At 35.4% G+C, this 21,788-nt stretch overlaps 3 protein-coding genes across 8 annotated transcripts in view; 2 read left to right on the forward strand and 1 right to left on the reverse strand.

Moving 5' to 3' along the window:
* The window catches only part of LOC145518454 (olfactory receptor 2G3-like), a 181,865-nt gene that overhangs the window by 147,592 nt on the left and 12,485 nt on the right, over nt 1-21,788 (reverse strand). The window contains exon 4 of one of the 6 annotated variants that reach the window (XR_014062914.1): nt 1,542-2,091. The exons of 4 other annotated variants lie outside the window; for them this stretch is intronic. The gene's annotated coding sequence lies outside the window, so the exon portion shown is untranslated. Of the gene's footprint in view, nt 1-1,541; nt 2,092-21,124; nt 21,196-21,788 lie in introns of those variants that run through there. One more of the 6 variants, XR_014062913.1, reaches the window with a different exon arrangement.
* LOC145517881 (olfactory receptor 2W1) lies at nt 5,956-7,009 on the forward strand. Its single transcript, XM_081521206.1, has one exon. It carries the CDS (start codon nt 6,047-6,049, stop codon nt 7,007-7,009), a length of 963 nt encoding a protein of 320 aa, XP_081377332.1. The 5' UTR covers nt 5,956-6,046.
* On the forward strand, nt 15,312-20,760 carry LOC145518452 (putative olfactory receptor 2W6). Its single transcript, XM_081523074.1, has one exon. The coding sequence runs from the start codon at nt 18,508-18,510 to the stop codon at nt 19,477-19,479; it is 972 nt and encodes a 323-aa protein (XP_081379200.1). The 5' UTR covers nt 15,312-18,507; the 3' UTR covers nt 19,480-20,760.

Raw genomic sequence — 21,788 nt, forward strand, 5'->3', positions numbered from 1 at the left:
GGATCTTTGTTTAGATAATCAAGAAAGCCCTCATTGAATAGATGATAGCTGGAAAAGTGAAAATAAGGAGCACAATTTGTGGACAGAATATTACAGGTAAATGAGATAGTGCAAAAGGCTTTTAAATGCTTGCATTCCTGGAGAAACACAGGGATGGAGAGAACGGGAGAAAGTGGATAGAATAACAGAGGTTAGGTCTTGAAGCAATTGATAGGTCATGGTAAGGAAGGAGTCTGAATTTTATTCTAAGGTCATAAGGAGTCTTGAAAGATTTCAAACATGTAAATGAAAAAAAAAATTTAAGAACACTTCTGGCTGCCACATGGAGAACGGATTGAAAGGGAAAAAAGCTAGAGCAGGGAATGTTAGGAAGCCACTGGATAATGCAGGGGGCCAGGGTGGGGAAGAGACAGTGCCTCAGTGTTTGGCAGTAGAAGTAGAAATGGAAAAAGAAGTTAAAGCTTGAAATAGTTCAAATTTTCAGGGTGAGGAGGTCAGGGAAGTAATTAAGGATGGCTTAGGTTTCTGGCCAGTGACAGGTAGATGTTTGTACCATTTACTATGATGAGGAACACTGCGGTGATATCAGATTTGATGCAGTGGGAATCAAGAGTTCTATTTTAGCCATGTTTAGATTCATATTTTTGTTAAACACCCAAAAATGGGTAAAATCAGGCAGTTGGAAATATAAGTTTGATGCTCAATGGAGAAGATTAGAAATACAAATTTGAAAGCCATCAATATGAAAATAACATTTATGCCTTGGAACTATATGATATTATCCAGAGAGGCAGTAAAAACAGAGATGACTAGAACCCCTGGTGAGGCCATAAGATTCAGACTCTGTATTTGTAAAATTTCCACATATCCCAGTTATTCTGAAATGCAGCCAAATAAGGAAGTACTGCTACTAATTTCATTTTAAATGGCTCCCATAAGTAAAAGGTTAAACAAGAAAGGGGAAAAAATTAAATAAAAAGTGAACAGAAAAACACATCTTAATTTAGTCAAGTGGATTCAAAAAGACATTGTATTGTATGTCTAAGCCAAACTCTGGATTTACCAATTCATGAAAAACCACTAGGAAACTTTTCAAAACTTAAAAAACCTAGGGACTTCTCTGGTGGTCCAGGGGTTAAGAGTCCACCTTGCAGTGCAGGGGACATGAGTACAATTCCTGGTCAGGAAACTAAGATCCCACATTCCTCATAGTAACTAAGCCTGCATGCTCTGGAGGTGCAAGTGGAGAGCCCATGTGCCACAAGCCAATGCAGCCCATAAATAAAAATAATACAAAATTTTAATTAAAGAATGTAGATGATTTCTCTGTAATTTTGTCAGAATACCAAACTCATGGAATATATTTTACAGAATATGGAGCAAGGAACTAGGGAATCACTGTTCAGTAATATAATCAAAGTATATACATATACATGACAATTTATATACAACAAAAAGGAGAGTGACAGAAATCTTACTAAAAGAGAGGAGAAAAAATATAAGTGAACTTGAGATCCTTAGTCAAAGTGAGCAATTTCAAGTTTCCATATGTTCACAATTTTAATAGGCAAAAATGTACCATTGATTGATTTTACATTTCTTTCTATCATTATTAATAGAGAATTTACACATACACTATATGTATACAGTCCTAAAAGAAGTGGTTGAAAAAGGGAAGGTGTTTACCAAATGTTTTGTCAAATACCTGTTTGAGATCTATCAAAACTGATAAAAATGAATATTTTTACAGCATCAGTTCAGTCACTTAGTCACGTCCAACTCCTTGCAACCCCATGGACTGCAGCACGCCAGGCTTCCCTGTCCATCACCAACTCTCGGAGCTTTCTCAAACTCGTGTCCATCATGGTGGTGATGCCATCCAACCATCTCATCTTCTGTCATCCCCTTCTCCTCCCACCTTCAATCTTTCCCAGCATCAGGGTCTTTTCCAATGAGTCAGCTCTTCGCATCAGGTGGCCAAATTATTGGAGTTTCAGCTTCAGCATCAGTTCTTCCAATGAATATTCAGGACTGATTTCCTTTAGGATTGACTGGTTTGATCTCCTTGCAGTCCAAGGAGCATACTTCCCCCTGAATTGATTGAAGTAGTAATAGCTAATACTTATTTGAATGCTTATTGTGTGTTAACCAGTATTATAATATTTTACATACACTAAATTTATCTAATCCTCATACTAACCCTTTAAAGTATGTATTACTATCTCTCTGTTATAGATAGGAAATCTGATGCACCAAAAAGTTAAGCACCTTTCCCAAGTTCACACCGTTGATAACTAGAAATACAGGATTTCAGTCCACAACATCTGATTCCATATGCTTTACACTATACTATGTTTCAAATACAGAATATAAAGATTACTATCATACAGAGGCAGGTAGTTTAAATTGTTTTATGACTCAGAGATGAGAATCATAACATTTAAAGATGTACATATCATGAGGCAGTCAATTTTGCTTATGTATTTTATTAAAGTAATTATTGGTGATATGCAATTTTAATTCAAGGGAGTTCTTACAGTTTAAGACCATGAGCCAATTATTTTAAAATGCTCTAAATATTACTCAATCAAAGGTTTAAATAGTGACCTCCAAGACATAAGCAGAATCATTATACTGAAATATTTGAATTACTTATAATGGTCATCAAGACAAAGGCACATTAGAGTTGAATAAAAATATAGATCTTATGAAACTCAACTTACTATTTAGGGCTTTGCAAATTGAATATCTTCTCTTTTACAGATTACTTTGGGCATTAGATAACTATTAAAGATCATTTAAATGGTATCTGCTGCAGCAATTTTATTTCCAAATCAATATGTACTAGTAATGGTAAGATTAATACAAGTTATGATCTGAGTGTTAGAAATGCACGTTATTTAACAGCAAAGTTTATTTGTAATATGTTCACTACCTAGAGAAAAAATATATCTAAATAAACATTTTCCTCATTCCTCATCTTATGGCTTTTTTCATAGCAAATAACTTTTGCGTTTATTAAATTTCTCCTAATAAAATATCAGAGTATTTTCTAATTCTGAAACTGCTTTATTTACGGGCTTTTTCTATGATACTTTACTGAAGTCAGCTGGATGTAGTCTGGATGGCTTAGAAAATCTTGATGATCTAGGTTTTCAGGCAACATTGGGAAACTTTGTCCAATATGTTCACAATAATGAACTAACAGCTGCTTTTTATAAAGTTTCTCTAGGGCAAAGACCTATTTGCATGTTGTTTTAAAGTCAGAACAAGTAGTAAGAATTTCTGACAAGTTTCATCCCCTCACCTGAAGTCACATATTCAAGAGGGAGGAGTCCCGTCAAGAATCTATACCTTAACACACATCAGGAAAAACAGAATTCACAGTGGCACTGCAGGGAAAACATAAGTAAGCTGCAGCCCTGGAGAGCAAATGTCCACAGGATCTATTGTCCACAGTGTGGGCTCCACGCTGGTCAAGAAGCAGAAAATCAGGGGAACTCTCTCTGGATCACAGTAATGTTAATCTTTAATATCTCTTGGAAAATAGTGTGCCTGAGTTGGTAAAACAACTTGTGGGAAGTAAAAGAGAATTTAGATCTGTAAGTTCTGATCCTTTCTTTCAGAATGTTTAGAATAGATATTTTAAATCTCTGTAGAGAAATTCTCCTTTTTAATCTCTATTATGAAGAAAAGATTAAATTTATTCTCTATTATAAGTTGAGGACATGATGTTATTGCTTTTTTTGAAGTATGGTTGATGTACAATATGATACATTCCAGGTGTAGAGCATAATGATTCACAATTTTGGAAGGTTGTAATCCTGATACTGTTTTTGATTTGTGATATCAGACATTTTGCTCCAGCATTAAAAAAAGAGAGAGGGAAGTGTAGATTATATTGAAAATGAAGACTTGAAATACAGTATTTTATTCATGAAGACTGTAGGGCTAGAAAGGACTCAGATTTTTGATCCATTTCTAAATTTCATCATGTTCATGAAAAATTATCTGAAGATTTCCTATGTCAGATTTTTAATAGGTAGAAGGATGTTTGCCCCTCCTAAATTAACCTTTGGAGTCTAGAGTAATAATGGAAATAGTTAAGAAATTAACTGCATGGCATTGTCTTTTTAATTTTTTTAATATTTATTTATTTGGCTGTGCCAGGTCTTAGTTGTGGCATACAGAATCTTCAATCTTCATTGTGGCATTTGGGATATTCTAGTTGTGTCATGTAGTCTAGTTCCCTAACCAGGGATCAAACCCAGGCCCCCCTGCATTGGCAGCCTGGAGTCTTAGCCAATGGACCACCAGGGAAGTCCTTCACTGTCTATAATTTTTAAAGAATTTTCATTTTTTTATCCATATATTTTAACTGAAGTTCTGCCTTATTCAGAGTTTGGGTACAATTACGTAAACAACATCTGTCAAGAAAATAAGCATTAATTGCTGATTCATCCTCCTAACCAGACATTATAGAACTTGAATGGTATGTGAAGACTTGCAATACATTTCTGTTAATTTTTTTCTTACTATCAATCTTGGTCAACAGCAAAACCTAGACTCAAATGATTCTTGGGAAGCTAATTCTGAGGAAATCACCAAATGACTCTCTCAAAACAACTATCTCAACTAGCCTACCAGTTAGTGTCCTGAATGTGTCCACTTGTGAATCATGGCCACAGTTTGAAGTAATTTCTTCAAAATATTCAGGAAATATATTTGAAATGGCACAAGAAACAAACAGCACAACTTGTTGTCCTATACAAAAAGATAGCATCACTAGTTTGATATTTAACTATTAATTTTCATTAATGTATTTCTCTAAGTTTTTTATCTTTTTATTCAACTTTTTTAAAGAACAGTTTCAAGTTTATAGCAAAACTGAGAGAAAGGTACAGATATTTCCCATACATGCCCTCCCTATTCATATATACAACCTTCTCATTGTCAATATCGTTCATCAGAATGGTACTTTTTTGAATTAGAGTAGTGATAGAGGACATTTTTTAAAGTGAGAGAATGGTTAACAGATACTTTTGTATGAACAATGTACCAGTTTTGGTGCTATATTAGGTATTGAAATAAGAAAAATAAAGGTACTAAGAATAAATGCCAGATCTACTACATAATACACTGGGGAAAAAAGGTATAAATCAAATTAGTAAACAAGATATGGAACTAGGACCACTCCTTCATTCCAACATAAGCCAAATAATTACATGTTACAAGTAAATTCACTGACTCAATTAGGAGTAAAAGTTTCCTATATCACACTAGTGATATTTTAGATGAGACATCATATAGTCACATCATCTTAGAAATAGTTCTAGTTCAAACTCCTAATTAACATGTGAGAAAATTCAGACATTGAGTTTAAGAGTGAACGCCCCAAGGTCATCTAGAGAAAAATATAATATTAAACTTATTTATTAAATATAATATTAAATTTATTTATTTGGGGGAAGGTTCAAGAGGGAGGGTACATAGGTATACCTATGACAGATTCATGTTGCTGTCTGGCAGAAACCAACACAATACTGTAAAGCAATTCTCTTTCAATTAAAAATAAATAAATTTAATTATAAAAATATTAGATGCATTTATTTTTAATGTATATTAATATAATATTAAATTTAATATAAAATTAAATTTATTATCTAGTTAATATTAAGTTTATATTTAAATTATATTGTTAATATATAATAAACATTACATATAATGTTAAATGCCATTTATTATTGATATAATATTAAATTTAAATTTATTTATTTATAAAAGAAACTACCACAAATACCAGGTTATTGGGGCAACAACTTTTACTTTTACCATTAATTTTTTCAATTATTAATTAATATAAATTCTCTCCCTTTGTTTACTCCTGTATTTCATTAATTTATTTAGCCTATGTTGACCAATTTCCTTCTTTTCTTCTTCTTCCTCTCCTCTACCACCACCACTTCCTTCAACCCTTTCCTATCTCTCCTCCTCCACTCCCCCTTTCTCTTGCTCTTCTCATTCTAGGATTTGACACTGAAGGATTATGGACCAAAGAAATTATACTTCTTTACATGGCTTCATTCTGCTTGGCTTCTCTGACCATCCCAAACTGGAGATGGTCCTGTCAGGAGTTGTCACTGTCTTCTACTTAATTACCTTGGTCGGTAACACAGCCATCATTCTTGCATCTCTCCTGGATTCCCATCTCCACACACCAATGTACTTTCTCCTCTGGAATTTATCTCTCCTAGATCTATGTTTCACAACCAGCATCGTCCCCCAGATGCTGGCTAACTTGTGGGGACATGATAAGACCATCAGCTATGTGGGCTGTGTCATTCAGCTCTATGTTTACATGTGGTTTGGCTCCATTGAGTGCCTTCTCCTAGCTGTTATGTCCTATGATCGTTTTACAGCTATTTGTAAGCCCTTGCATTATTTGGTCATCATGAACCCACATTTATGCCTCAAGATGGTTATCATAGTCTGGAGTATTAGTCTGGCCAATTCTGTGGTATTATGTACACTCACCCTGAATTTGCCTAGATGTGGAAACAACCTTCTGGATCATTTCTTGTGTGAGTTGCCAGCTATGGTCAAGATAGCTTGCATAGACACCACAGCAGTTGAAATGTCTGTTTTTGCTTTAGGCATTGTCATTGTCCTTACACCACTCATTCTTATTCTTGTATCCTATGGCTACATTGCCAAAGCTGTGCTGAGAATGAAGTCAAAAGCAGGCCAGAGAAAAGCAGTTAATACCTGTGGATCTCATCTCACCGTAGTGTCCATCTTCTATGGAACTATTATCTACATGTACCTGCAACCAGGTAACAATGCCTCCAAAGACCAGGGTAAGTTCCTGACCCTCTTTTACACTATCATCACTCCAAGTCTCAACCCTCTCATTTATACCTTAAGGAATAAGGACATGAAGGATGCACTGAAGAAGCTGATGAGAGTTGACCACAAATCTACAAAATCAAGGAGAAACTGGAAGTCATAGAAAAAAATTAGCGTGGATAAGGCAATAAAATATTTTCTAGTTGTCTTTCATTTTTAGTGAGGCAAGTAATCCCTAGATCACAAATGTCAGTTAATATAATAACTTTTGTATACAAACATTTTTTGGATACAAACAATATTACAACCATCCTACTTAGCTCTTTCATGCCTCTATATGCATGCTCAGTCACATCGACTCTTTGCAACCCCACAGACTGCAGTCTGGCAGGCTCCTGTGTCCATGGAATTCTCCAGGCAGGAACACTGAAGTGGGTTGCCATTTCCTACTCCAGGGGATCTTCCCAACCCAAGGATTTCAAACCCTGGCAGGCAGATTTTTTACCACTGAGCCACCAGAGAAGCCTTTTATGCCTCTAGTCTTTGGCATATCTTCAAGAAAAACAAGTCACAGAAAGTTTTATTTTTGCTTGTGATATAACACAGAGGGAATATAAACATAAACTTGAATGCATTTAATTTATTAGGGTCACAAAGAGTTGGACATGACTGAGCGACAACTGAACTGAAGCCCCATTAAAAACTGTTCTGGTTATCTAGCTATGTATTTTCAATGCTAATGCTTAGATCTTCAGAAATACAGACCTGAATGAATAGCTTCACATATGTTATGAGTTGTATATAAAATAATAATATGCTAATGGTTTTCTGCATTAAATCTCTTATGATACCATTCAAACATATATACTTCTTTTGTGCAGACAATGCAATCTACAAGGTAGTAATTTGTCATAAGCACCACTTGAAACAATTCACTTTTTTTCAATGAAATTTGATCATCAACAGCATGAGTAAAAGATCTCTGTTTTTTAAGTCTGTTACATCTTTATAATGATACAAGGAAGTGAGAAGACACCAAAAAACGATTGTAAAGATGACAACACAGTCATATTCACTTCTTATTCATTTATAAAACATTTTGTTCATGATTATCCATTTCAATGGAAAGAAGAGTATGGCTAGTTTGAGATTAGTTAGGCTTTTGGGGAGGTCTGTGGACAGTAGAATTTATGTGATTTTTTTAGAAATATAGATTTGTAAATTTGTATGTAGTGGAGTTTCATACAATGAATAAATATCTTCACTTATCTTGATATAGTTTTTTAGTTTTATATATATTATGAAACTATTGTGATACTTTATTTTCTATGCAATACCTTTCTCTAACAGACTCCATAATTTAAAATTGTAATCAATCTAAATACATAATATTTCCTCCTCTATCACTTCATAATTCTTGAACTGTGGAAAGAAAGGAGTCACTAGATAATTTTACTTTCCCAGGCAGAACAGTGTGATGACTCACATAAAATATATTTAATATGATATAGGATATTGTCAGTGTTCTTACTGTCCATCTACTACATGTTTTAGAGTTACCTTCAAAAACAGTTCACCAGCCTATAAAAAAGTTCACCAGTACACAAAATGTAAACTATGTGATCCTGATTTATATAGTCTGGCCACCCCACCCATGACATTTAGCAAGAGGAAAAAAAGTAAACCAAAATGGCAGGCAGAAACATAAGGGGAAAATAAACAATAGAGATACAGAGCAAGCAGAAAATAAAAAATAAAACAGCAGTACTGAATCCTCATTTATCAATAATCACCCTAAATATAAATGGATTTTTAAAAATTATTTATCTATTTTTTAACTTTACAATATTGTATTTGTTTTGCCATACATGACATGAATCCATCATGGGTGTACATGTGTTCCCCTTCCAGAACCCCCCTCCCACCTCCCTCCCCATCCCATCCCTCTGGGTCATCCGGGTGCACCAGCCCCGAGCACCCTGTATCATGCATCGAACCCGGACTGGTGATTCGTTTCACATATGATAATTTACATGCTTCAGTGCCATTCTCCCATGTCCTCCCACCCTCACCCTCTCCCACAGAGTCCATAATACTGTTCTATTTATCTGTGTCTCTTTTGCTGTCTTGCATATAGGGTCATCGTTACCATCTTTCTAAATTCCATATATATGCATTAATGTACTGTATTGGTGTTTTTCTTTCTGACTTACTTCACTCTGTATAATAGGCTCCAGTTTCATCCACCTCATTAGAACTGATTCAAATGCATTCTTTTAAATAGCTGAGTTAATATTCCATTGTGTATATGTACCATGGCTTTCTTATCCATTCGTCTGCTGATGGACATCTAGGTTGCTTCCATGTCCTAGCTATTGTAAACAGTGCTGCGATGAACATTGGGGTACACGTGTCTCTTTCGATTCTGGTTTCCTCGGTGTGTATGCCCAGCAGTGGGATTGCTGGGTCATATGGCAGTCCTATTTCCAGTTTTTTGAGGAATCTCCACACTGTTCTCCATAGCGGCTTACTAGTTTGCATTCCCACCAACAGGGTAAGAGGGTTCCGTTCTCTCCGCACCCTCTCCAGCATTTACTGTTTGTAGACTTTTTGATAGCAGCCATTCTGACCGAGATGGTACCTCACTATGGTTTTGATTTGCATTTCTCTGATAATGAGTGATGTTGAGCATTTTTTCATGTGCTTGTTAGCCATCTGTATATAATTATTTTAATACTAGAAATTATGCAATTACAGTCTTCAACAAATATTAAGTGAGTCCCTACTTTTTGTCACTACTAAAATAGATACTGGAGATACAGCAGAGAACAAAAATCTGCTGACAGATTTTACAGAAATATCATTAGATGAATCAATAAACAATTTTCCTAACTTGGAAGAAATTTTTTTAAATTTCATGCTACAGAGTTGGTTATCAATATGCTAACTGCTGATCTAAATTAAATGTATAGATCAATGGTTGAAAAATCAGGAAATTATAATCTGAGAATCTCCTATACTTATGTTTTAGAGACAAAGGTGTCTCTAAGAAGGTAAAACCATTTTATCAACAAATTTGTTTTCTCATAGCAAGATTTATTCTGATGTCATTTTTAAAAGATGATATATAATGGAATTATCTATAGGATTTTTTTAAGCCACACAGCTATGCCACTTCCCAAAGAAATGAATTATATTTGCCTAAAGACTAGTGCTCAGCCAAGATTGAAAACAAGTGCCCTATAAAATTAGAAAATCTAGAATAGGATGCTCAGAAATTTGGGTCAGTCCATCATTTCATGTACTCTTTATATTTTTGTGGGTTAACATTTTGTAGTGTAGTGCCAAAATTGCAGGTGCAAAGAAAGAAACAGATATAGTGACTTTGATGAAAGCAAAGATGTTGAAAGTAACATCTTTACTTTAAAAAAGTAAAAAAGATATTTTATGTGTGGGCCATGAAATGCCCACTGAAAGTCTGCAATAAAAAACTCACTAGTAAATAATCCTATGTCCAAATAAATTGTTTTTTATATATGAAAGAAACAGAACTTTTCTGATATGAAATAGCTCAGATAGTAGACAATTCATGTAATTTCTTAAATTTTTCAGAATTAATGCAGTCAAGTAAGAGACCAATGAAAGGGTCAAATATCCAAGAACCAACAGACTAAAGAAAAATTGTTACCAGTGTGTGAAATATATTGTTGATTCGTACTCAGAATCCACTTTAGCGTCCCACTGTCTGGCTTCTTGTACTATAAGGGCTAGAAAGTGGAAACTATTAGATATATTCATATAAGAATTTAAAGGGGGAGGCAGGTAGAGACCATTCTCTGCAGTGTTCTTTTCTAGAAAGTGAAGATGTAAAGATACCAGTATTTCATCTCTAGATTAATGGTTGTCAAGACGCAGATTGGATGGAAGTATTAGCCAGATTCTCTGTTTCAGTGTGCTTAATTAATTTAGTAAAGACGATTTACAAAAAAAAGCTTAAACTAACACTATGTTTAATAATGAAATAATATTTTCCTCCAAATTCAGGAACAAGAGAAATACAAATTCAATTTAAAACTGTAGTAGAGACTGTAACAAGAATTAATAAGTGAAGTTGAATGGTGGCTCAATGCAAGGTGAAAATTTAAACCGAATTGTATTTCTATATGAGCAATAAACAATTGAAAATTGAAAGTGTAAAATAATAGCAGTTACAATAGCATTTTAAATAGAATAAATTTAAATGAATGATGTACAAGACCTCTACTTTGAAAACTACTAAACATCACTAAGAGAACTCAAAGAAGGCCTAAATAAATATGGAGCTAGACCATGTTCATGGATTGGAAGACATAATATTGTTATAATGTCAATTTTCCCCAAACTGATCTCCAGATTCAAAACATCTCCAACTAAGTAGGCAGAATAATGGCTCCCCCAGAGAGGTCCTCATTCTATCCCTTTGAACTTGTGAATATATTATGTGATGCAGTAAGAAAGAGTTACAGTTTCAGATGGAATTAAGGCTGCTAATCAGAAATCTTAAAATAGGGAGAGTGTTCTGAATTATATGGATGGACCCAATACAACCACAAGCATCCTTAAATGAAGGAAAAAGCATGCAGAAGAGTTAATGTCAGAGTGATCAATGTGAGAAAGGCTAGACTGGCCATTCCTAGCTTGAAGAGGGAAGGAATCCATACGCCAATGACCATGGCAGCCCCTAGAAACTGGAAAATGCAAGAAAATGAATTCTTCCTAGATCCTCCAGAAAATAACGCAACCCTACCAACACCTTGTGATTTTCTCAGAGATATCCATTTTGGACTTCCAATCTCCAAAAATGTAAGATAATAAATTTGTGTTATTTAAAGCCACTAAGTTTTTGGTAGGTTGTAACAGCAGCAATAGGAAACCAATAAATCAACCAATTTTTTTAAAGAAATTCACCAGCTGATTGTAAAACTGACATAGAAATGCAAAAACCTACATTATCCCCAAATCTTCTTAGAAGAACAAAACTGGAGGAATGACATCACCTGATTCCTAGATTTACTATAAAACTGCAGCAATCAGGACAGTGCAGTACTGGCCTAAGCATAGACAAATAGGTCAATAGAGAGCTCAGAAACTGAGGTGTAGGGTCAACTGACTTTTTGCAAAGGTGACAAACTTTAATAAGAAAAAGATAATTTTTCAATGAATGGTGTTGAAATTACTGGATATTCTATGGAAAATACTGAAGTTCAACTTTTACCTCACACCATACAGAAAACTTTAACTTGAAATGAATCACTGACCAAAAACAAAAGCTAAAATTATAAAGCTTCTAGAATAAAATATAGAGAAATATCTTCATAAGTTTAGAGTAGGTAAAGACTAATCATAAAAGAAAGATTCATGTGTTGAATTTCTTAAAATTAAAGCTTTGTCTCTTCCAAAGACACCACTAAGGAATTAGAAAAGCAAGCCATAGTCTAAGGTTCCGGCATATTCAGGATGATCTGTGCAATCACCAACAGACAACACTGCCTTTGTGAAACTCGGGGAGTCCAATGAGAAGTACCAGCACATCACTGGAGCAGAGACAAATACAAGATGGACACACTGATGAGGTTAAGAAGAACAGTTCTACTTTACTACCTACCACCTCTCCTCCAAGGTGTCACAGCTCAGTGCCAAAGGAGACTTCCTTAGCCAGTGATTTCTCCACTGGGAGAACGTGAAAGTACCTGAGTGAGCAACCAGCTTCCCTAGCTGTGCAACAAAGAAACTGACAAACAAACCGACTTCTTTCTTACCATATTCAGTATGCTGAGATGTGCTGCAAGACTCGTGGCGGGTGGTGACCGTGAGGAAGGAAGAGCCTGAAAAAGCAGCAGCTAGGGCTCTTGGAGGGCAACAAAAAGATGCAGTTCCTACTAAATGCATTGCAGGCTCCATCAGCAAAAAAAGGACAAAAATAAATAAAATTATGAAAAAGACATTACAACTGCTATCACACAAAATAGATAGGATCAAAAAAGACTATACCAATAAATTGGACTACTTAGAAGAAACGGTTAATTTCTAAAAACATACAACCTACCAAGATTGAATTAGAAAGAAATATTGGTAGAAAACCTAACAGACCAATTACTAGTAAAGACATTGAATCATATATGACAAGCCCAGAGCAAACACCATACTCAGTAGTACAAGGTTGTAAGCTTTTTCTCTAATATCAAGAGCAAGACAATGATGACCACTCTTGCCACTTCCATTCAATATAGTTGGGAAGTCCTAGAAAAGGAAAAGAAATGAAAAGCATCCAAATCAGAAAGTGAGAAGTAAAACTATCTCTGCAGATGACATGATCTTTGATATAGAAAATCCTAAAGACCTAATAAAAAAGCTCTAAGAACTAATAGACAAATTCTGCAAAGTTGCACATAGAAAAAATTCAGGCTATTTAGACATTGTGCACATATGTAGGGGAGTGTGTCAGTGTATAAATTATATCCTAATGTAAGTATGTGATGAAAACAAAATTCAAGACCATGATTCCCCTGGGAGTCAGGCAGGCAAACAGACTGGACAATGTGAAGCCATATAGGCAGCTCTAAGCTATTAGTAAATTTTCAGCTCTTGAACAGAATGGCAGGCTGAAATGTATTCACAGTATTATCTTTAATTTATTGAAAATGAAACAATGATTATATGGCTCATGAACCTAGAATTTTAATTATTCCATGACTTTTTAATCAAATATTTTATTTCCTATGGACACAATAATTGCCTGTATTTCTCCAACTACACTGATATCTTATCTGTTGAATAAACCAAATTTCAATTAAATGTGTTATTTTAATAAATATGGTTTACATTATATTTATAATATTCAATAGTAAATTAATACATAAATTTACCTCTAAAATTAATTTCCATAGAAGAAATCTAAATAGAAATGAAAAGATAGATGCCCATGTCTTAAGGGAAATTTTTGTAAAATTGTTGTTTGGATAAGATTCTGACCATAGTCAAAGATTTGTTAATCACCTCTGTGGGGCACCAGTCCCCAAGGTCTAAATCACATCCACATAGTAGCCTTTAAAATTGCACATAAATATTTCCCTGCTACATCATTACAATTCTTGTAGTACACATAGACCAACATAGCACTCTCTTTGTTTAATTAGGCAAAAATCGATCTACAAATGCATTTAACAAGAGTATACACTAAAAGACTACAAACATACTATCAAAAATACATTTAACAAAACCTAATTCTTCAACTCTTCAACCAGTCCTGCATCTAGATTTTCTCCAATCCACATTAGATGGAGACCTCTATTTAATCTCAGTTCAGCTGTCGAATTTAAATATGAATGTGATTGTCATGTTATTAATAGTATAAGAAACTGGTGGCTATTCCAATATTTCATAGACTCAGTGACTTGCCAAACAATTTTTCTGAATTATCATTGAAATGAAGGATCATCCTAGTGTGCACAGGAGTACATCTGGACTACATAAGAGCATGACAACTGTGAATTCTACCCTCGTGAAAGTATAATTACGTTCTAATATTTTTTCTTCTGGTAAGTATGCCCTGCTATATCCAACAGAAGACATGGGGTAGAAAACAGATCCTAGGTAGCACAGATGTTAGATCTCAATCTAACATGAAAGCAAATATATGACAGATATGTGAGATAAAAATAAACCCTAATATACTAATTCTCTCTCAGGAATGAAGATTATATTAAATTTCAACAAGAGCAGTTAGTGAATATTTTAACTTAGTAAATGCTCTCTATGCTGAACATCTTACTAAACAGTTTACATGTAATATATCATTTAATTATCCTCACAAACCATTCTATGAAGCAGGTGCTCTAGAACAACTGTTTTACAGATGAGGAAACTTTGGCTTAAAGAAGATAATTAGTTTGCTTCAGTTCACACAGTGAGAAAGTAACTGAAGGGTGTTCTAATACCATCACTGATGGTCTGACTGAGTCAGGGGTCTTAACTACTTTTATATTGTATTTTTCTGCTTTGGCTTTGTATGTTTACAGCAATGTACATCTTACTTTACAGTTATAAAAGATCCATTTAATATCTTTTTTTAATAAAATTTTAGACAACTATGAAATTTTATGTATCTAGTTTTATCTCCATATCATTGTGTACACTCAAGTTATATTTAAATATGTCTGGTTCATTTGTCTTACATTTCACTGAAGAAAGTAAAATGTAAAGTTATGCTACATTATTAGAAACTGAAGTTCATACTATGAAAAATGAAAGTGAGTTTTAATTAAAATATAGCATGCCTCTTTTTAACATCTATTTCTTCAACTCATGTTCTAAGTCTATTTTTTATATCACATTGACTTTCAAATTTAAAATGATATCTAAATTTTGAGACTTCAAGGCTTAAACCAAAATATTAAAATGCATAAAATGAAGTCTTATATTTGGGTTCACAAGATTAAATTACATAAAGTATAACTCCTATCTTGACAGCACTTCTAACAAGGGGCCTTATATAATCCAAAGCTTAAATTAAGACTGTAATGTTTTCCACCTGCTAAAACTGGCTAACATATTTTAGAAACATTGTGAAAATCATAGACTGTCACTATTCTCTTCAACACTGTCGCACACCTGGTGCACTGTGTTTACTTCTAAACTCACTATTCTGAGGCATTTGATAAACCATGGTGCATCCAATGGATAGCAACCAGAAGAGCATCGTAATTAAAGATCATTCAGTGATCAATGCACTTGGTCTGGGAACATAAATATAAGTGTATATTTAACAATAGATTCTAATATTAAAAGAGACTTAAAAGACATATAAAAATTCTTAATGAACCAAATTAAACAATAGTGTCTACAGATGCACATTTGAGTAATTAAACTAGTAAAATACAAGGAGGCGGTTACTATAAACACCAGGATAGTGGATACTTTCAAGGACAGAGAAGGGTTATGATTGGAATGAGGCACAAAGAGAAGCTCCCGGGGTGGCTGGCAGCATTCTGTTTCTTGACCTGGGTGTCAGTTACAAAAATATTCACCTTAGCTCACCAAGCTTTTATTTTTCTTTCTGTATATATGTTTTATTTTATAATAAAACCACCTTTATAAAGCCACGTCAAATTGATTTATTCTGTATTTATTTCCAGAAAAAAGAAAAAGAGCCAGTGCCTGGATGTTACAGAGGCATCTTTGAGCTCAACAATAAGAAGTAAGAGACACTGATTAAAGGAAAGAGGTTGCTTCATGTACTAATGACTTTCCTGTTAACTGAATTTATGAAAATAGGAATGGAAGTGAATCCTCCTGTGGAAGGATTTCCTGTGCAGGATAGAAGGCTGGATTCATGGTGCCCGAGATTCATTTCAACTCTAAAATTCTGTGGCCTTTTAATTCCCAACACTATCCCAACCTGAAGTGGTCAAAAAAAGCCAAGTGCATTCTGTAACGGAGAAGGCAATGGCACCCCACTCCAGTACTCTTGCCTGGAAAATCCCATGGACGGAGGAGCCTGGTAGGCTACAGTCCGTGGGGTAGCTAAGAGTCAGACACGACTGAGCGACTTCACTTTCACTTTTCCCTTTCATGCACTGGAGAAGGAAATGGCAACCCACTCCAGTATTCTTGCCTGGAGAATCCCAGGGACGGCAGAGCCTGGTGGGCTGCCGTCTATGGGGTCGCAAAGAGTCAGACACGACTGAAGCGACTTAGCAGCAGCAGCAGCAGCAGCATTCTGTAAGCAAGTCATTTTGGAAACCAAGTCCTCTCCTCCTTCTGAAGCTTATCAGTTCAATCTGTACACTGTATTTGAAAGTAATTTTGTGTACATAAGTATGATTGTGCACCTAAAAAATCATGCCAAAAAAATATTTAAGCATTCCAGTTTAGTTGTAGACCACATGGTGAATCACCAGCATGAAAAACAAAGTAAATAAGGGATAGATAGAGTAACAATGATTTGGGAGTAGGTGAATATAGTTTTTCATTTTTAGAAGTAAACGTGAACGAAGGCTTACTGCCTTTCATTGGAAATCCTTCCACAGAAGGATTCACTTCCAATTGTCTTCACAAATATTAACCTTCACAATCTCCCTTCACATAACACATAAAGAACCTAGCATACAGACAGGTTAAATAAATTGCCCAAGGTCACATTGCTTCCGAGTGGTGAAGCTGGAATTTGATCCCAAGCACTCTGAGTCAAGAACTTGTGCTCTTGAGCAATATGCTTAACTTAGTCTGACATCTACTCCATAGAAACTGGACACTCATAATTAAATTAAATTTCCATTTTATATTGAGAAAAATTACACCTCTATTTCATACTACTTAATAATAACAGTTCTTTCATCATGATTATAATGTATAATGCTCTAACTAAAATGCTTATAACAATGATATACTATAGGTAATTTATCTTTACCTTATCTTACTATAACTGTAACAAATAGGTTATTATTCCTTGACCCAAAGACACTATAAATGTAAGGTATACATTTAGGTCTGAAGTTCACGGTCAGAGAGTATATACATTAAAAAATTCATAAACTAACTCAGTAATTAGACATTCCATCTGTTTAATGATATGATACCGTATCCAGACATAGTAAGACTGATATAACTGTATCCCTTATCTGTATTCTTTTAGAGTTGAAATTAGGTGATAGTTTTACCTACAGAGTTCCAAAGCAACCAGAGGATAAACTCATGTAATTGGTAAATTCCATGGGGAAAAACAACTCATTGATTGTTTAATAAACTTTTTGTTTGAATTAACTGCCTTGTTAATTTTGCTGAAGGGACAGGTAAATAGGCGCTAACACAGATTGCTACCATGTGTATGTGGGGACCAAAGCCTTCTGGAATTCAACTTTTAACTCTGCAACAAATCAAAAAGACTGCTGAGATGGTGTAATCAGATTCATAAAGGTGTTCAAAGAAATCTATAGCATCTGTACATGTAAATAAAGGTTAATAAAAAGGATTTTTTTCCTGGCACCAAAAACACATTGTACATAAAAAGGGCAGGATAGTAAAGAACATCAAAATTAATACAAGAACAACAGTGTAATGTTAAAAAGCAAGAAAAAGAGGAGGAAGATGCTGTTTGTGATGATAATTATTATGATGATTATAAAGGTTGAGATATAGACATTTGGAAGTGAATATGGAAAGTGATTGTTAGCAAATGGTAGAGCTTACTCTGAGGAAAATGTCATTTAACTTTTACCTTAAGCTTAACAGCTTTGTAAGAAAAATATTTGTGTGACTCTGTGGTCAAAAAATTATTTTTAGAAGCATTCTGGGGAATTCTCCGACGGCCCAGTGGATAGGATCCACGTTTTAACTGTTGGGGTTCTAGGCTCGATCCTTGGTTAAGGAACTAAGATCCTGGGAGCCACGTGGCATGGCAAAAATAAAAAATAAAATAAAATTACGCTTGATATGATTAAATATGTAGAGATTTAGGGAGATGAACACAGCAGATATGTTAAGAGGTGTTCCAAAATGGGAGAAAGCATGCAAATAAGTGACCTTTGGATATTCATGACAAACTTCAGAGGTTTTTAGTTCTACCTAAGGCTGACACTATTTTTTCTTACCATGATATAGCCTCCCACCCTTTCATCAGGAGCAATGGAAACCAGCAATGGAAGTTCCAGAACAGACTTCATCCTTCTGGGCTTTTCTGATCAACCCCAATTGGAACACATCATCTCTGTGGTTGTCTTCATCTTCTATATTATAACACTGGTAGGAAACACAACTATCATTCTTGTATCTTACCTAGACACCCAGCTCCATACGCCCATGTATTTCTTCTTATCCAATTTGTCTTTTTTGGACCTCTGTTACACAACTAGCATTATCCCCCAGATGCTGGTAAATCTATGGGGTCCAAAAAAGTCTATTACATATGGAGGGTGTGTGCTCCAATTCTTCTTAGCCCTTGACTTGGGAGCCACAGAATGCCTCCTCTTGGCTGTGATGGCTTATGACCGCTATGCTGCTGTCTGTCAACCTCTTCACTACACAGTAATAATGCACCCTGAGCTTTGCCAGAAGATGGTGTTGATTGCCTGGTTAGGCGGTCTTGGCAGTGCCTTAATTCTTTGCTCTTTGACTTTGAAGTTGCCAAGATGTGGGCATCGGGAGGTGGATAATTTTTTCTGTGAGATGCCAGCATTGATCAAGATGGCTTGTGTTTATTCAAAAGTAATTGAAGTTGTTGTCTTTGCTCTTGGAGTAGTATTTCTTCTGGTACCTCTGTCACTAATTCTCATCTCATATGGCGTTATCACTCAAGCTGTCATGAAGATCAAGTCAGCAGCAAGGTGGCGAAAGATCCTTAATACATGTGGTTCCCACCTCACAGTAGTATCTCTGTTTTATGGAACAATCATTTATATGTACATGAAGCCACATACTAGTACCTCACAAGTTGAGGGGAAGTTCCTTACTCTCTTTTACACAATTGTCACACCCAGCCTTAACCCTCTGATATACACTTTAAGAAACAAAGATGTAAAGAGTGCAATAAAGAGAATATTGTGGATTAAAAAAAATGGCCAGCAAAGTCATGAATTAAATGGAAAAATCAGAGTGTAGAGAGTTAAAGAAATAAATTGACCTTTCCCAACAGAAGATCAATCAATACATTTATTCAAAGAGCACTTCTTGGGTGTTCACCATGTACCAAGAATTGTACTAGGTACTGACTCTGTAAATAAATAGGAAGTAGAGATAAATGATAAGGAGACAGATAAATAAAGATACATAAATAAAATGTAATTCATACATTTAAAAGCTTCAAGATTAATCAGGGACTACAAATAAATAAATAATTATGAAATGTGGTAAGTATAGTAATGTACAAAAGATTCAGGAAATATTATTCACAAGCATCTATTATAGATAAGACTGTACTGATTTTTTTTCTTCCTAGACATATCACTTATATTAGAAATAACACTCTTTCATTCACCTGATTTTGCCAGAGGAGACTTGGTGGTGAAGACTAACAGCTCACCAACACCCATTCCACCTTCTGCCTCAAGTTTTAAAAAAGTAGAGGGCTACTATGCTGGGGCTTCCCTGGTGGCTCAGTGGTAAAGAAACTGCCTGCCAATGTAGGAGACACAAGTTGGATCCCTGGGTCGGGAAGATCCCGTGGAGAAGGAAATGGCAACCCACTCCAGTATTCTTGCCTCGGAAATCCCATGGACAGAAAGTCTGGCAGGCTACAGTCCATGGGGTCACAAACAGTCAAACACAACTTAGCGAATAAACAACAACTACAAGTTGACCATTTACAATGAAGTTAATATAAAAGGCTATTCTTTATTTAACACTATTTGCTTGCACTTTCGCTTTATAATGTTCTTTCTTTTCTTGAATTATAGTGGTCAGTTCAGTTCACTCAGTCGTGTCTGACTCTTTGCGACCCCATGGACTGCTGCTCACCAGGCTTCCCTGTCCATCACCAACTCACAGTAGTAGATGGTAATTTGGGGGGAAGGTTTTGATGCTCTTACTTGACAAAACAAAAATTTAGTAATCTTATGTTTAATTCCATTTTTACTTTATTTTACTGGCAAATACATTCAAAATCTGGGGATCTCTATGCTGGAGAATAAATTAAACTTCTCTACAAGTTGATCATTTCAGAGATTGAAAATCATCTCTGCAAATGAGAGTCTTCACATCTACAGTGCCACTGCTATGTAATTTCAAGCACAAACGAATCCGCCGTCTACCTGAAGTATCAAATATGTGGGAAAAACTGACATTAGGCTATTTCTCACCTGTACTTTCAGTTCTGTTAAACAAAGGCAAACCTTTGTTAGGAAAAACAATTCCTTTGTGAGAGAGAATATTAGCTATTTGACATTTGTCAGAAACAGCAGATACTTCTTGAAGAGGACACTAATTATTACCACTAGTCTGTAAAAACACAGATTTTTCTTCGGAGTTGAGGATTCAAGAGAATTTATAATTTTTTTAAGATACAGCAGTATCATCAAAGGAAATAACATCAAAGAATAACATAACTTTAACGTATGTTTATCTAATATTTTAAGTGCACATTCACAGTAGCCACATGAAAATGATGGGTTTTAAGTTCTTGTGCGCCAACCAAAATATCAAAAGAAAAGTTTCCATCCTTGCTGTCCTGCTGGTAAGAAATATTTCATGAACTTAAATATAGCCCATTGCTTTTCTTTATTGTCATTATTTTGCAATGTATTCATCAGCCCCCAATGCAATATTAACGGGATGTTGTCTCCATTTTGCGCTGCCTTTCCCTCAGAACGATCTCCAAACCTGAAATTCCAAAAATGAGTTTACATCAGTTCGCATGCTGCTGCTGCTAAGTCACTTCAGTCGTGTCCGACTCTGTGCGATTCCATAGACGGTAGCCCACCAGGCTCCCCCGTCCCTGGGATTCTCCAGGCAAGAACACTGGAGTGGGTTGCCATTTCCTTCTCCAATGCATGAAAGTGAAAAGTGAAAGTGAAGTCTCTCAGTCATGTCCGACCCTTAGCGACCCCATGGACTGCAGCCTACCAGGCTCCTCCGTCCATGGGAGTTTCCCGGCAAGAGTACTGGAGTGGGTTGCCATTTCCTTCTCCTACCCAACCAGCAAAGGACTGCTAAGTTCACTACTGCCATTTCAGCTTACTGCCACAAGGTGGTGCTATGAAAAATGGTCCTTCAAGATATAAGCAGTGACATTATAGTCAGAGCTAAGGAGGTCACACGGAGAAGGCAATGGCACCCCACTCCAGTACTCTTGCCTGGAAAATCCCATGGACGGAGGAGCCTGGTAGGCTGTAGTCCACGGGGTCGCTAAGAGTCAGACATGACTGAGCGACTTCACTTTCACTTTTCCTGTTCATGCACTGGAGAAGGAAATG

This window comes from Giraffa tippelskirchi, chromosome 8, assembly GCF_054371585.1.
Source record: "Giraffa tippelskirchi isolate mGirTip1 chromosome 8, T2T-mGirTip1v1.2.pri, whole genome shotgun sequence".
In the NCBI taxonomy this organism is placed as follows: domain Eukaryota; kingdom Metazoa; phylum Chordata; class Mammalia; order Artiodactyla; family Giraffidae; genus Giraffa; species Giraffa tippelskirchi.